This window comes from Tachypleus tridentatus, chromosome 7, assembly GCF_004210375.1.
Source record: "Tachypleus tridentatus isolate NWPU-2018 chromosome 7, ASM421037v1, whole genome shotgun sequence".
In the NCBI taxonomy this organism is placed as follows: domain Eukaryota; kingdom Metazoa; phylum Arthropoda; class Merostomata; order Xiphosura; family Limulidae; genus Tachypleus; species Tachypleus tridentatus.
This window is the reverse complement of record NC_134831.1, coordinates 168,399,743-168,415,191: the sequence shown is the minus strand read 5'-3', so window position 1 is coordinate 168,415,191 and position 15,449 is coordinate 168,399,743. Positions and strand designations below refer to the sequence as shown.

Sequence of the window (15,449 nt, the reverse complement as noted above, 5' to 3'; positions counted from 1 at the left end):
ATATATTGTAGTAAATGTATGTAAGGAACTATTTCTAAAAATGAAAGAGTTGAAAGGGGCCACTGTTTGATTCAGTACATAAGCCATACCTCAACAAAATTAAAAGATGTTAGGTATTTATTTTATATTCTATTTTTGAATATTGGTAACGTTCAGTTCCTAATTTGTATGAAGCATTAGATATAGTATTTTGACATCACAAGTATCTAATTTTAATCAGTGTTGCATTGAACGTATCACATGACTCAACCAATATTTAGATATATTCTCTTAATATTTACTTTCAAATTAGGAAATAACTCATATAATATTAAAGTTTGAATTATAATCTACAAGTTGATTCCAAACTTATTGGCATAAATTCATAAAATAGTAGTTCAATAAAATGTTGAATGTGAGTCAACAAAAGCAATGGCATGGCCTTTGACCTGTGACCTGTTGTGAAAGGGTTAAAGGTGTTTCTAGACAGTTTTCATTGCTTTTTTGTTTCTGCAATTAATCCCTATTATATATATATTTTTTATATATTTTAGGGCACTAGCCTTAAACTGTGCTGCTGTTTTGAATGCTAAGACAGGTGCAGGAGCCAGAAACTGGAAAGAAGGAAAACCTGTTCGAGTATTGCGTAGTTACAAAGGAAGGAAGAATTCGGATTACTGTCCTGAAGATGGTATTCGATATGATGGTCTGTACAAGGTTTGTATTCTGTGATATGATTTTAGGTGAACAGTTTCTTTTGTTCAAATTTTACATTCTAGTTAAACATAATTTTCAATGTTATTTATGTTTCTGTGTCTTGAATCTTCAATCTGCTTATCTTGTTGGGTGAGCGTCAACCAAACATCAGTATCGACCATCATCAATAGATATTGTGGACATTTATGTCAGTTGCTGGAGTTTGGGTATAATGTTCACTAAACCTTGGTGTTGCTGCAGTGTTCCTGTTTGGCATTGTAGTGCATCCCCTTGTAGGATTCAATGGTGTGTGTGGTCAGTGAGCACTGAATCTTCCTCTGTGTTATGGATTCCCCAATCCTTGAAAAAAATAAAATAATGAAAAACAGCTAATTGGGAAACGACCATGCATAGATAACTTATGAAATCCCTACCACAATCATAGACTATCCCAAGATTTTTAATTCTCCAGTCTTTATCAGGCAAATTCTTGGAGCATTCAATATGGATTAGAGGGGTTTGCTGGCTCTCTAAAGTCAGTCAAGAAGCTATGTTCTTGGAATGTCTTGATGGAAACATCTACCTCAAAACGAAGTGAACCCTCCTGAATGCTAGAGATATGCCCATTAAGGTTACTCCCCATGCTACTCTGAATTCCTCCTGAGTCAGAGATTCACTCTGGTTTCTCCAGTCAAGGTGTTTCTTGCAAGGATGGAATTATGCTGCTGACTAGTGTCTTAATTTTTGCTTTTGCATCACCATATCCACTTGTCTCTGTCCAGGCAAGTTATCTGAACTGTAAGGTTCGGCTATATATTCCTAACCCTATCCGATGCTTCAATTGCCAGTGGTTCGGACATTCAAAGACATCATGTTATGGTTCTTTGACGTTTGCTTGTAGTAGTAAAGACCACAATACCTATAAGTGTGAACTGAAACCACAGTGGGTTAATTGTAATGGCTCCCACTCCTCTTACTTTTGTTGTTACCCAAGGTGGGTAGAGGAGAAAGAGGTAAAGTGCTTGAAATTGGTTAACAACATTTCTGACACTGGTGCTCAAAAGTTATTGTACCCAACTTCATCTCAGATGTGTTGTTGCACTGCGTTCCACTGCTACAATGAGAATTCAAACACATCTTTTCATGTTTCCAACAGAGTGATTTGCCAACCATGTGAAGAGTCCTTTGTCCTCTATGGTTAAGCGAGTAAGCAAATCAACATCTATTCCTGTGTGTGTTCCCACCATCCCAGTGACTGCCCAGTTCCACTTCCTTTGGCTCTAGCATCTGCTTGGGTCCACCTTCTTCGGCCCAAGATGTAGAATGACCATTTATGCCCTCAGTGATTATTTTCCTATCATTTTGAGGACAATTTGTCATAGTAGATTCCACCCAACCCACATGCCTTGGTGGAAGTTGGACCAAGTCAGTTGGCCCTTTTTCACTGCTCTCTCAAACTCAATCTACCCATCAGAAGACTGGCAAAACTTAAGCTTGCTTTTTATGGTTTGGCAGTACATCATTTGGACCTGATGATCACTATGAGATGCTACTCTATCTCTCTTTTGCCTTTCTTCCTACTATTCTTTTGATTGTTTTTGACTGGATCTGGCAGGAGATGTTTTTACTTGACACTGGGCTATTGACTTCCCTTTCTTTTAGCCTGTGAAGGATCCCAAAATTCCTTCTAACTAACATCCAATTGCTTTAACTAGTCATCTCTTTAAGGTCTTTGAAAGGATGGCTAATATTCATCTTGTTTGGTTCTTCAAATTTAACTTCTCTTGCCCACCCAGTGTGAGTTACTTCAACAATGCTCCACTGTAGACCATGTAATTTGACTTGAAACTTTGATCATGGAAGCCTTTCTCAATAGGGAACATCTTGTTTTCCTATTATTTGACCTTGAAAAGGCTTACAACACTACATAGAGGTACAGTATTTTATGCAACCTCCACTATGGGTTACATAGCAAGTTACCCATTTTCATTTATAACTTTGTATTGGACAAGTGATTCCAAGTCTGTTTGGGTTCAACACTTTCCTGTTTTTTTTTTCCACAAGAACTTTGAGTATTTCAGGGCTATGTCTTGAGAGTCTTGCTTTTCAGAATCAAGATTAATGATATTACTACACAACTTTCTTCTATTGTTGCAAACAAGCTCTATGTCAATGATTTCCACAATAGAATCAAGATTAATGATATTACTACACAACTTTCTTCTATTGTTGCAAACAAGCTCTATGTCCATGATTTCCACATATTTTGTCAGTTGTCAAGAAACCTCATTTTTGAAAAGGTTTTGGAAAAAAAAAAGGTAAAACCATTTGCATGCACGTTTGCTGCCAACAGGGATATAAACCCTGATCCTGAACTCCATCTCAGTGATGCTTTTCCCATGGTTCCTGAGGCAGAGTTGGGCCTTATATTTGATCATAAGCTGACATTCAATCCTCACATCAAGTTGCTACATTCCAAGTGTACAAAAACACTGAACATCTTTCATGTCCTCTCTTCCACCTCATGGGATGCGGATTGATGTTCCATGCTCAGAATTTATCTTGCCCTCATTCACTCTAAACTGGACTATTGGTCTATGGTTCTTCAAGGCCATCAGCCTTGAAGATGCTGGACTAAATTCACCATCTGGAGCTTCAACTCTGTGTTGGGGATTTCCACACATCTTCTGTCCAGAGTTTATACACTGAGTCCCATGAACCCCCTCTTCATCTCCACCATTTGCACTTTTCTTTGCTGTATGCTTCAAAACTTCAATCCTTATTATAGCATCTCACCTGGGGTTGTATCTTCCTTCCTCAGTGGGCTATGCTATTTTAGAATGGATAGTCTGCCATTATTTCCTTTGGCCTTTATATCCAGGTGCAGGTGACTGGTTTGGAAGTTCCATCATCTCTTTGCCAAAACGTTTTTGAACCACTCTTCCATTCCAGTTTATATGAATGGTTCAAAATCAGGTGACTTTGTGGGATCTGCCATAGTTTGTTGTAACTATATAGTTGCTCACAGGATCCTCTCTACAGTTTCTGTGTTACTGCTAAGTTATATGCCATTTCTCTTGTCCTGAATCAAATACAAGCTATGCAGTAAACATTGTACTATTTATGCTGACTCTCTTAGCTCTCTACAGATGTTTGAATCATTTAGCATTAGTTCTCACCCTGTTCTCATCAATATTCAACATCAATTGGCCCATTTTTCTCTGTAGTCTTTTCTTATCCAGTTTTTCTGGATACTTTGCCATGTCAGTATTCACAGTAATGAGCTCACTGACACCATGACCAAGTTCATCTGCTCTGATGCCATGAAAGCCATGCTAATCTTGTATATGAACTGTAGTCCTGTATTGAAGGCTTGTCTTTACATCAGTTGACTTAGAGCAAGTAACATCATAACAAGGTTTTCAAGGTCAAACCTTCTGTTCTTTGGCTATCTTGTTTCCTTAATCCTTTTGCTGCATTTTGCAGCAAAAATTACCTAAAACGTTTCTTCTTTGTGGACTCTTGTTAACTTAAAGGGAAGAAAAAAATTTAGGCAACTTCAGCAAAAGGGTTAAGAATTGGAAGAAGGAAGTTGTTCTAACTAGGCTACACATTGGTCACAGTTTAGTAACTTATTATTTTCTTTTACCTGGGATTGATCCACCAATGTGTGGCCTATGTGGCACTCAAGTCACAATAACCCACATTTTACTGTTGTGGCAAACATGAGCGATGGCACCATTTTACCTGTTTTTTCTGTGATGTTGGACAGTGTTATTGGTGATAGTAACACTATCCAACTTGCTTGTGTTTTTAACTTTTTATGAGCCATTGACCTTTTTCAATTCTATTAAAATATTTTATCCGTTTTTAGACATTGTTTTATTTTAACTTATTTTATTTTTACCAGTTGTTTGGAGCAGATAGCTTAGTTGCTTTGCAACAATGAATGCCAACCAGCTCGAATCTTTGCCTTTCCTTTCATTGAAATACTGTACATGCAGAGATGCCAACCATTACAATTTGAGTGTAATCATTATGATTTTGGTTTATACATTACGACTATACGCTCATACAATCAAATATTACGACTTGTTGCAACTCCCAAATTATTATATATTACATAGGCCTATACAATAAAGTGATAAATTGTTCCCTCAGGGCTTGAAAGGGGTGAAAAGAAAATTTCTATACAAATAAATTTTGATAATAAATAAAAACCATAGTCCAAATGGTTACTTGCAATAATCATGTTTGTGCATGAAATAATAAAAAATATTTGTATCTCCGACGTCTACCAATAGTTTGGGTGCAGTGCTTCTCCATACTGGGAACATGGGGGAATCCATAGTTATGTCATCAGTGCTTTTTAGCCAATCGGTGCTCACGTAGATGGGTATTTCTCGTTTTCTAAGCGGCATAGAAACACCAATGTGATCGTTCAGAAGATGGAAAAAAAAAGGCCTTGTTCACCAGATTGTCTTGTTTCTGGCAAATCTAAAAGGACTAAAACTGTGAATCAAAAATTTAGGAAAGAGTATAGTGCAAAATATGCAGTCATTGCATCAAAAGTCAGTGCCACTCATGTGTTTTGTACAGTTTGTTATATCGATTTTTTCTGTGGCACATGGTGGGATAAACGATTGTTCCAGACATACAAAATCAGCATCTCGCCAACAAAAGGCTGAGGCGAAGACTAAAATGATGCAGATAACGACATTTATGAGTAAGAATTCAGAATATGAAACTATAACTGCAGAAGTGATGTTCACGTAATTCGTCATTGTTCATAATTTACCCCTAGCTGTAGCCGATCACTCAGGACATCTATTCAGAAAAATGTTCCCAGGCTCTGATATAGCAAAAAAATATGGCTGTGCTAGAACCAAAACTACAGCCATTGTACAAATGTTGGATTGTGAAGATGACAAAATGATTTCAAGCATATTTACTAACAGTGTTTACAGTTTAGCCACAGATGAATCCACAGACATGGATGGCTCAAAACTGTATCCAGTGGTTGTATGATATCTGTACGGGCTCTGTCTACAATCATTACACTCATTTGAAATAGTTGGCATCTCTGTACATGTGATACCTGGATTATTCTATTCTTTAACTTGGACTGAGACCATGTTTGTCCATGCAGAAGCCCCAAAAGTCTCATCAGGTTTTATTAATGTTACTTCTGAGTCTCATGTCTTTCAAAAATATGAAAAACTTCATAGTATAACTTGCTTTTTAATAACATCAACTAGTAGTGACATTTCAAGAGTCTACACCAGAGATGTGTAATTCAGTTCTAAATAAAGTTGTTTTTAAACAGTAATCACCCAAGAAAACTAATGTCAGAGTAACCTCTTACACTTCTTTTGTCATAAATATTCATAATTCTTTTTGTTCAAGTGTTGGGATGTTTTCATTTAAGTTATCATAAATCTTGACTCAGAAAAATGTATTTTTATTGTTGAAGAAAAGAATAGCATTTTATGTTGAAATTCATTTGAGATTATCTATTGTAATATTTATTTGTTATCTTGAAAAATATAGGTAGTGAAGTACTGGTCAGAGAAAGGTAAATCTGGATTTTTGGTGTGGAGATACTTTCTTCGCCGTGATGACCCTGCTCCTGCACCATGGACAAAAGCGGGAAAGAAACGAATAAAAGAACTTGGACTTACAATGGAAGTAAGCTTTCATAAAGTTTTTCTGTACAAATACTTTGATGTGACACAAAAGATGTACATTGTGTCAAGTACAAAAGTTTATGTGTTTAGAGTTACAAAAAATATTATGTATAGTATGCAAAATAGTGGTGACAGTTTTACTTCAAACAGTTCTTAAGTTTAGTGTTGGCTCGGCATGACCAGGTGGTTAAGGAACTCAACTCGCAATCTGAGGGTTGCAGGTTCGAATCCCAGTCGCACCAAATATACATGCCCTTTCAGCTGTGGGGGTGTTATAAGTGACAGTTGATCCCACTATTCATCGGCAAAAAAGTAGCCCAAGAGTTGGCAGTGGGTAGTGAGGACTAGCTGTCTTCTCTCTAGTCTTACACAGCAAAATTAGGGACAGCTATCACAGATAGCCCTTGTGTAGCTTTGTGCAAAATTCAAAAAACAAATAAGTTTAGTGTTATGCCTAGCTTATGAATTTGTTTATATATTATCAAATTATTACCAACTTTGATAGTTCCTCTGTCTAAAGATATTTTTCTTGGTGACTTGCAAATAAAAAATTCCCTGATGATGTAAAACTGTAAAGAAATGTAATCCTTCATTCAACTAAACACAAGCCTTAGTTAGTTCATCGAGTATGTCTTCAGCAGAAGTTTTAAATGGTTTTGAATACCCACAAGCTGTATTTAAAAGAAAAATTGTTCTTGTTTTTAGCTTCCTGAAAGATGGCTATTCAAATTTATTGGATGTAACCAGTGTATTCGAAATGTCTGTTTTTTTAGTGATTTAACCTGCTTATGTACCATTCACTTCATTATTTTTTTTATATTCCTAACATTTCAAATATTTTAAAGTATCCTGAAGGTTATCTTGAGGCTCTTACAGCCAAAGTGAAAACTGAGCCAGAAGATGGTAAAAAAGGCAAAGGCAAAAGATCAAGAGGTAATACGTTTTGTAAAATTATTTATTCATCATAGCTAAAAAGTGTTTTATAAACAAGTATTTGATCAAAATAATTAAGAAGGAATTGCTTTGCATTGTCTAAATTTTAGTTAGGTTTTGCTGAACTAGACATTTCATGATTTTTAACTGCTGTAGGAGATTTAGGCTGTGACTCTCCATCTCTCAAGAAGAAGAAATTGGCAGTGTATCAGATCCCTGGTGATATTAGTAAACTGATTAAGAAGGATAAGTTAAACCAGAAGCTTTGGAACGAATGTATAGCTGTTGTAAAGGAAGGTCAACAGGTATGTTACCTAACACATGTTAACTTCTGTGCTGTACACTAAACTTGTCCTAATATAAATACTAGTTATCGTTGAGTAGGCCAAAACTATACTAATTTGTGTTTTCAGTTATTCCAACAAGTAAGAAACAGTTGACCCTAAGAGTATTATAACGTAGAGTTATTACCAGATAACTGGACAAACAGAAGACTTTAAGAATGTTCTAACATAACAATAGTACCAGATAACAAAATAAACAGCAGACCCTAAAAAATGTTCTGACATTACATTATTATCTAATAACTGGACAAACAGCAACCCCTAAGATTATTGTAACATTACCATATAACTGGACAAACAACAAACTCTACGAATGCTCTAACATAACAATATTATCAGATAACTAAACAAAAAAAACAGTAGACCCTAAAAATGTTTTAACATAATGATATTACCAAATAACTGGACAAACGGTAGACCCTAAGAATGTTCTGACATAACAGTATTACTAGATAACTGGACAAACAGCAGACCCTAAGAATGTGTGTGTGTTTTCATTTAGCAAAGCCACATCAGACTATCTGCTGAGTCCACCGAGGGAAATTGATCCCCTGATTTTAGTATTGTAAATCTGTAGACTTACCACTATAACAGTGGGGGCCCCATAAGGATGTTCTTATATAATATTATCAGATAACTGGACATAAAGTAGGCTCTAAAAATGCTCTAACAATATTATTACCAGATAACTGAACAAACAGAAGACATTGGTAATGTTTTCAACAATATTATTGCATGAAAACACTAGAAAAGACAGATCTTACTGAAGGTTTTCAACACAAGAATATTACATTAGTATTTTAAAAGAAACAGTTGATTTTTAAGGATTTTTTTCAGTATAATAGTGTAAACAGATAATACTGAAGAATAGAATGTTTTCAACATTAGTTGTTTGTTTTGCATCAGGTCTTCTTGAAGAAAGTGCAGGAACTCTTTCTTTGTGTATGTTGTCAAGAGGTAGTGTTCTATCCAGTTACCACTAAATGTTCACATAACATATGCAAGGTAATGTTTCTTTTCTGGGCAAACAATCCTTATGGAAAGAATCTTTTAAATGATGTTATGGGTTTGATAATTTCATTGAATATTAACATTTAAGTTAGGCAAAGAAATTGTACCCCTGTTTGGTACTTGAAGAATTGGTCTTTAGAGCATATGTTCATTCTTTTAAAGTAACACCATATATTTCGTCTAGCAGGACTGGTGGTTTATCTTAACTAGCATCTTGTATTTCATCTAACAGGACTGGTTTACATTAATTAACATCTGATATTACATCTAAAAGGACTGATAGCTTATGATAAGTTACATTATATTTATTTTTGCAGCTATTAAATAGTGATAGACAACAAATTGTTAAAATTCTTTATATCTATAGCATTATATTATGTGACAAATCAGGTCAGGTTTCTAACTTTGGAAAGTATATATTAAGTATAGCATAATGTTAACTTGTGATATTGTCTTTTAAATTTAAAACCACAGTTCATGGGTGATCAATGTATGGGTTTGTATCATGTTACAATCTGGTAGGTTTTATTTGTTAAAATTTCCAAGAAATTTATATTTTTGTAATGAATTCAGCTAATTTTCTAATAAATCAAAATTGTTGTTTTTTTCAGTCTTGTCTCCAACGGTCCTTTCATGCAGAAGTGTACTCTTGTCCAGCATGCCGCACTAACCTTGGTAAAAAATATAGTCTTGAAATAAATAAATCTCTTGGTGATGTTCTGCAGCTGATATTTCCAGGGTATGAGGCTGGCCGATTATAGAACTGTACAAGATGTTGTTGTTGGTCTTTGATTTCTCATCTTTTCTTTAATAAACTATTGTTTTAAATTTTATTTCTTAAGCCCCAATATTTTACATCAATTTTTTTATCTTAAAATACTTGTTTTTGAAATGTAAGCACTAAATATTTGTATAGTAAACATAACAGTTGCCACATGCTGTTACTGACAGACTTAGTAATTACCAAACTTTACGTATCTATCTCATTTAGGTCAAGTAAGCCTGATTCAGTAATAAAATGGACTCGATTGTAATTTTTTTTTAAATGATTTAACATTTGATAAATTTATTTCTACACAAAAGGATTTGTTGTGAGGTTTCAAAAGTATAAAGTGAATTTCATAAGTAATCCAACTGTTTTATATGGTTGGAATCTATGAATTTACCACAGTCATCGTTTTATGAAGAAACAATACGTCAATGAGTTTATTATGTATTACAGCATTTTGTAAGCATAGATTATACAATATATAAAATAATAAGAGTATTACTGAATTTGATTTATTCTGTTTTTTGGTGCCCCCTGTGATTAACTTTGATATGAAATCTAGATTTTCTTTAAAGCAAGCTTGAAATATTTTTATAAATATTTTGTTGTAAAAGTTCTATAATTTTCATATGTGAAGTAAAATACTGTGCTTTTGTTATTTCTAGATTTTATGCTCTGTAAGAATAATTATTTCATGTGCTACTTACATATATTGGAGACTCAAAGCTTTGTTCTCGATCAGTTATAAGCCAAGCAAACTCTTGATTACTGTTTTATATTCCTGTAAAAATAATGTTCAACACCAGTTACACTTATGAATGTGATAAAAAATATCGACAGTGCAGGAAGACTTAAGAAACTTCTTTTTGTTGGGTTGGTGATCTAACCCATTATAGTTAAAGATGGGATCATAACACTTTTTCAGTTGCAGATTTTAATGACTGCCCCATCTGTCCTGTAATGTGTATCATGGTGTACGATCATGCTTTAAATGGTCAAAAATATTGTACAAAGGCAGTACACGCAAGATGCGGTACTAAATAACTGTTCAAAAGGAGCTCCGATGGTAAAGAGACCCATAATCTGCCTCGATGTATTATGATTTTGGTAACTTACATATTGTTTGCATTTAAAAATTATCTTTATTCTGTTGTTAACTTGGGACGTTAATTTGTTCATCAAAGTCACTTGTATTAAGTTAAACTTTATTATAGGCAACTTGTTTTATTTAAAATATACTTTCAGTAGTGAGTGGAACAGTATCAGATGCGTAAGACAGCTAACTGTTAATTTTGTTATTGAAACAGAGATGAAGGTTAACAAACAATGTTATTAATAGATGACTATAGTCTGTTTACAACCATTTTGTACAAATGAAAGTTGTTTTATTTGTTCTGTATGTGTGTGTGTGTGTGTGTGTGTTACAACCTCTACAATTGTTTACACTTTCCAATCCTTGAAGATTTTATTTTAGTAATAATGTTGTCAGCGTTTCTATTTGCAGTTCAACATCAGGTTTTGTAGTTTTTATTTTGTATATAGAGGATGCATGTCGTTTTAAAGCTATGGATCAACTGTAAATTGATGTTTTTCCACACAAAAAATCTCCTCAAACCTATTTTAATATATCAGGCGTACTTTTTATGTTAACATGTTCCAACAAGTTCAAATATTAGTCTGATGTATGCATTTTGAAGTGCCTGTCATATCATCTTTGGAACCATGGATTTTGTAAAAAAAATGTAAATATCTTTAAATAAATCATTGTGTTTGTTATAAAATACGTTTCTTTGTCGATTTTTCTTTCTTGGTAAACTTTTAACAGTTTCTAGCTATTAAACAAAAACATTAAGATATCAAAATTGTCAGTATTTTAAAATTAAATTTGTTGATTATGTATAAAATCATGCAGGTTTTTAGTAATGATTTTATATTTAAAGCAAACCCTAAAATAAATCACCCCTTAGAAGATTCCTTTATATCATTAACAAATATTTAAATGAGTACATTTCTAATTAAGAGAAATAATACATGATTCAGCTGAATTTCATAACTTCACATACCATTTAAATATCCATACATTTCTCAACATTGTTAATTTAAAAAACTCACTTCTTCATGTAACGTACATTTAACAATGTATGTAACTATGTTGGATACCATCGGACCTGATTTAGATAGTGTTTGGATCAGTGTTAGTTATTGCGTATTCTCAGTTATTCATTTGATTAGTTGTGAAATTGTATTAGAAAATTTACAAGTACTTTAGTCGAAGTACAATAAGTCAGGTATTTCCGTTTGATGATAATTTGTAAAATTACGCCAATAACTTATAACAATGTACAGGTAAAGGTAGTATGTAGAAACGTTGAAAGAGAAATAAACTTATTGTTGCATGAACTGTACTTCGAATTATTTTAAATAACTAATTTGAAAAATCTGACGGATTTACTATTACATATTTATTTTAGTTTATTTCTTTTGAATTTTTTACAAAACTACACGAGGGTTATCTGCGCTAGCCGTCCCTAATTTACCAGTGTTAAACCTAGAGGGAAAGCAGATAGTTATCACTACCTACCACCAACTCTTGGGCTACACTTTTACCAACGAATAATGGGATTGACCATTATATTATAATGCTCTTATACCTGAAAAGGCAAGTATGTTTTGTTTGAAGAAGATTTGAGTCCGCGACCCTCAGAGTACGAGTCTAATACCCTAACCACTTGGCTAGGCCTGACCCATATCTATTTTTATATAGATGTTTGTGTGAATTAAATTTAAATTTAGAAATGAATGTAACATAGTATTAAATGTGTATTGCAAAATTCACTCCTATTTCCTAAGTTTGTAGAAGATTCTTGAGTGTAAGAATGAACAATATGTTTTAAGAAAACTAACGTATTGTTGGGCCAACTGAAATTTCTAGAATCTCGCCTTAACATTTATAAACCGATGCGCCGAGAGACATTTATATATTCTTGGTTTGCTACAGTTGGTATACTATAAGTCTTGGAAGGAAAAACTGTGATAAGCACTCATTAATAGGAAAATAATAGATATATCACCAGGAAAAATTATTGATTTTCAACATTACAATCCATTTAACTTCAGTGAATTAACTTCGAACATTACGAAGACATTGCATAACTTTCGTGGTAAAACCTCAAGTGTGAAGGGATAGCTAGCAATGGGGAGAACTATACTGATATCAACTCAAAATAAACTTGCTCATTGTGAACCGTCTATAAAATATTCACTTCTAGACGAAATATAAAACTCAATATTGATTGTAAGTTTGTACAACTTCTGTACATAAATCATTATTTGTATTAACCTTTGTTATAAATTGTATTACAGTTTGAATATTAAAATATATTTTTGTTAAGAAAGGAAATTGCGTGTATCAGTCTTGTTGGCAAAGATCGTAGATTTGACACATCTCTACATTTAATAAACCTCTAAATCTATATTACAATTTAACTCTGTTTCAAGCTATTTTAAATCATAATACATAGCATAATAAATCAGAGACTCGTCCGAAATAAATTATAATACATAAAAGAACCTACACAATAAAAGAACAATGTTATATTATTTATTTCTACTTCCTTTTTGCTAAACATTACCAAAAAACTGGTTTGCCTAATCGTAGTATTTGGAAAATATCTTTCTATGGTAACTGTAAACAGAACTGTTTCGTTTCTATTATGCTTGTGATTGTGACACATTTACAAAAAGGAAAACTGGAAAGGAAATGTCTACAATTCAGAGTTTAGAGGAAGCATCGTTATTGCTGTAAAAAATTGTGAAAACGTTTCTCCTGCAGAATGCCCAAGGACATGCATAAATGTAAAGATAAGTTATCACAATCTTACCAAATCGTATTGTTCATGCAGGTCTACTTTGCGATACGTCATTCTTCTATATTTGAATTATGTTTCTCTTGTCAATATGCATTGTGTCGTCATCATATAATCGAAATAGATATTTTAACGGCTCCTGTATCATATGGGCTGTGAAACTAAGCTCCATTTGTAACTTTACAACACTCACGTCCAGTTACAATTACATTCCATATAACAAGATTTTGAAAGTTCCAAGACACTTCCTATAAACCCATTCATTTTTAAGTTGTTTGTTTTTTAAATAATTTTATTAATTATCTTTTCCTTAGATTTTAGTATGCAATATATATTAATTTTTTATAGAAATACTGAGTAAATGTCATTGAAAAACTTTAACAAATAAAAGAATTTGCAAAATAAAATTTCATTAATATAGTTTCAAATAAATATACAATTTATTAAAAGTATATTTATTTAAATATATGTATATATATAAAAATTAAAAGTGTGAATATATCTGAAACCAAGCTATATTCTTAAATCTGTTAAATGCGAAAGATAAAATATATGGGGATACAACCAACGAAACATTTTTCAAATTAGTAACGAAACGTTAAGACTAATAGATAAGTTATTATAATTGCTTGTCTCAGATTGCTACATCAACTAAAAATGGTATTGTGGTGGGGCAGAAGATGCTATCTTAAAGGAGTAACCGAAACGTCAACATTTATCATTGGATTAAATAATGATTAACTTATCATCTCGTAGCAATAACAACATATATTTATTTTAAATTAATTTATCTCTTAAAATCTTGATTCTTAAGTCTCGCCTGTCTGCATTATTTGATTCTTTTTTTAATTTTTAAGGTTAGTGTAGGCCTGGCATGGCCAAGCGCGTAAGGCGTGCGACTCGTAATCCGAGGGTCGCGGGTTTGCGCCCACGTCGCGCTAAACATGCTCGCTCTCCCAGCCGTGGGGGTGTATAATGTGACGATCAATCCCACTATTCGTTGGTAAAAGAGTAGCCCAAGAGTTGGCGGTGGGTGGTGATGACTAGCTGCCTTCCCTCTAGTCTTACACTACTAAATTAGGGACGGCTAGCACAGATAGCCCTCGAGTAGCTTTGTGCGAAATTTCAAAACAAACAAACAAAGGTTAGTGTATATGTATAAATCAATGAAAAATAACTTATATTGAATGACTCAATTCATATACGAGGAAGACTCATTTAAACTCCAGCATATCATGGAAATCATAGTAAAAGATAAACAGTACATTAAATTTTAATTTCATTTTTTTTTCTTTCTTGTATAACATTTCAGGTTTCAGCTTGTTTGTTCATAATACTTTAGTTTATAATGGATTTTGGTTACTTGTTTGCAATTTTATAGCTCTAAGTAACTATATTAACGTGACGTAGGTAGCTAGTCATCGCCATCCACCGCCAACTCTTGGACTACTCTTTTACCAACGAACAATGGAATTGATCATTATATTATAACCCCCCCCACACACACACACGGCTGAAGGAGCGAGCACGTTTGGTGTGTCGGGGATTCGAACCCGTGACACACAGATTGAAAGGAAAGCACCCTAACACCTGGCCTGTCTAAACTTCGTATAAATATCCACTTTATTAATATAGTAATTGCCCATAATGAATTTTTAAAAATACAATAGTAAGCATTTATTCGTATACTAAACTTACCATGTATGGGGTATAACAGAAATGTGCCTTTTAATATTCATAATAATTGAAATTATTGTAGATATTTGCAAAATATCTAAAATTAGTATTCGAGATTGTTTCTTTTTATTATTATCCCTTGTTCAGGGATATTGAGAAATTAAGCTCTCAAACTCTCTCTCTAATCTCACGATTCTTTTTCAGTAAAATTCACAATGGTCATAATATGAAAACTACAGTCTGTCGACATAAATACAGAAGTATTTACAACCTATGATTACAATACAACAATTACCTCCTGAGAATCATAGCACCCTTTTCCTTCACCAGTGGTGTTCTACGTCATGAATTGTTTCAGGACCAAAATTAGACTTTTTTGAAGCTCCCATGCAATACTCTAATGCTAGAGACCCCCTCCTTAAGATAATTCAAATTTGCGGCCCTTCATTAAAGCTCCCATGCTCTATATTAAATCAGGCACTGAATT

The 15,449-nt window shown here is 33.4% G+C and overlaps 1 protein-coding gene across 3 annotated transcripts in view; it reads left to right on the top strand.

Moving 5' to 3' along the window:
* The window catches only part of LOC143257169 (E3 ubiquitin-protein ligase UHRF1-like), a 29,378-nt gene extending 18,178 nt beyond the window's left edge, over nucleotides 1-11,200 (top strand). For all 3 annotated transcript variants that reach the window (XM_076515512.1, XM_076515510.1, XM_076515511.1), the window contains exons 11-16: nucleotides 534-696; nucleotides 6,226-6,363; nucleotides 7,208-7,295; nucleotides 7,452-7,600; nucleotides 8,546-8,644; nucleotides 9,262-11,200. In XM_076515512.1, the coding sequence (XP_076371627.1) occupies nucleotides 534-696; nucleotides 6,226-6,363; nucleotides 7,208-7,295; nucleotides 7,452-7,600; nucleotides 8,546-8,644; nucleotides 9,262-9,411 (787 nt within the window). In that variant the 3' untranslated portion in view covers nucleotides 9,412-11,200. The remainder of the gene's footprint in view (nucleotides 1-533; nucleotides 697-6,225; nucleotides 6,364-7,207; nucleotides 7,296-7,451; nucleotides 7,601-8,545; nucleotides 8,645-9,261) is intronic.
* The last annotated feature ends 4,249 nt before the right edge of the window (nucleotides 11,201-15,449 follow it).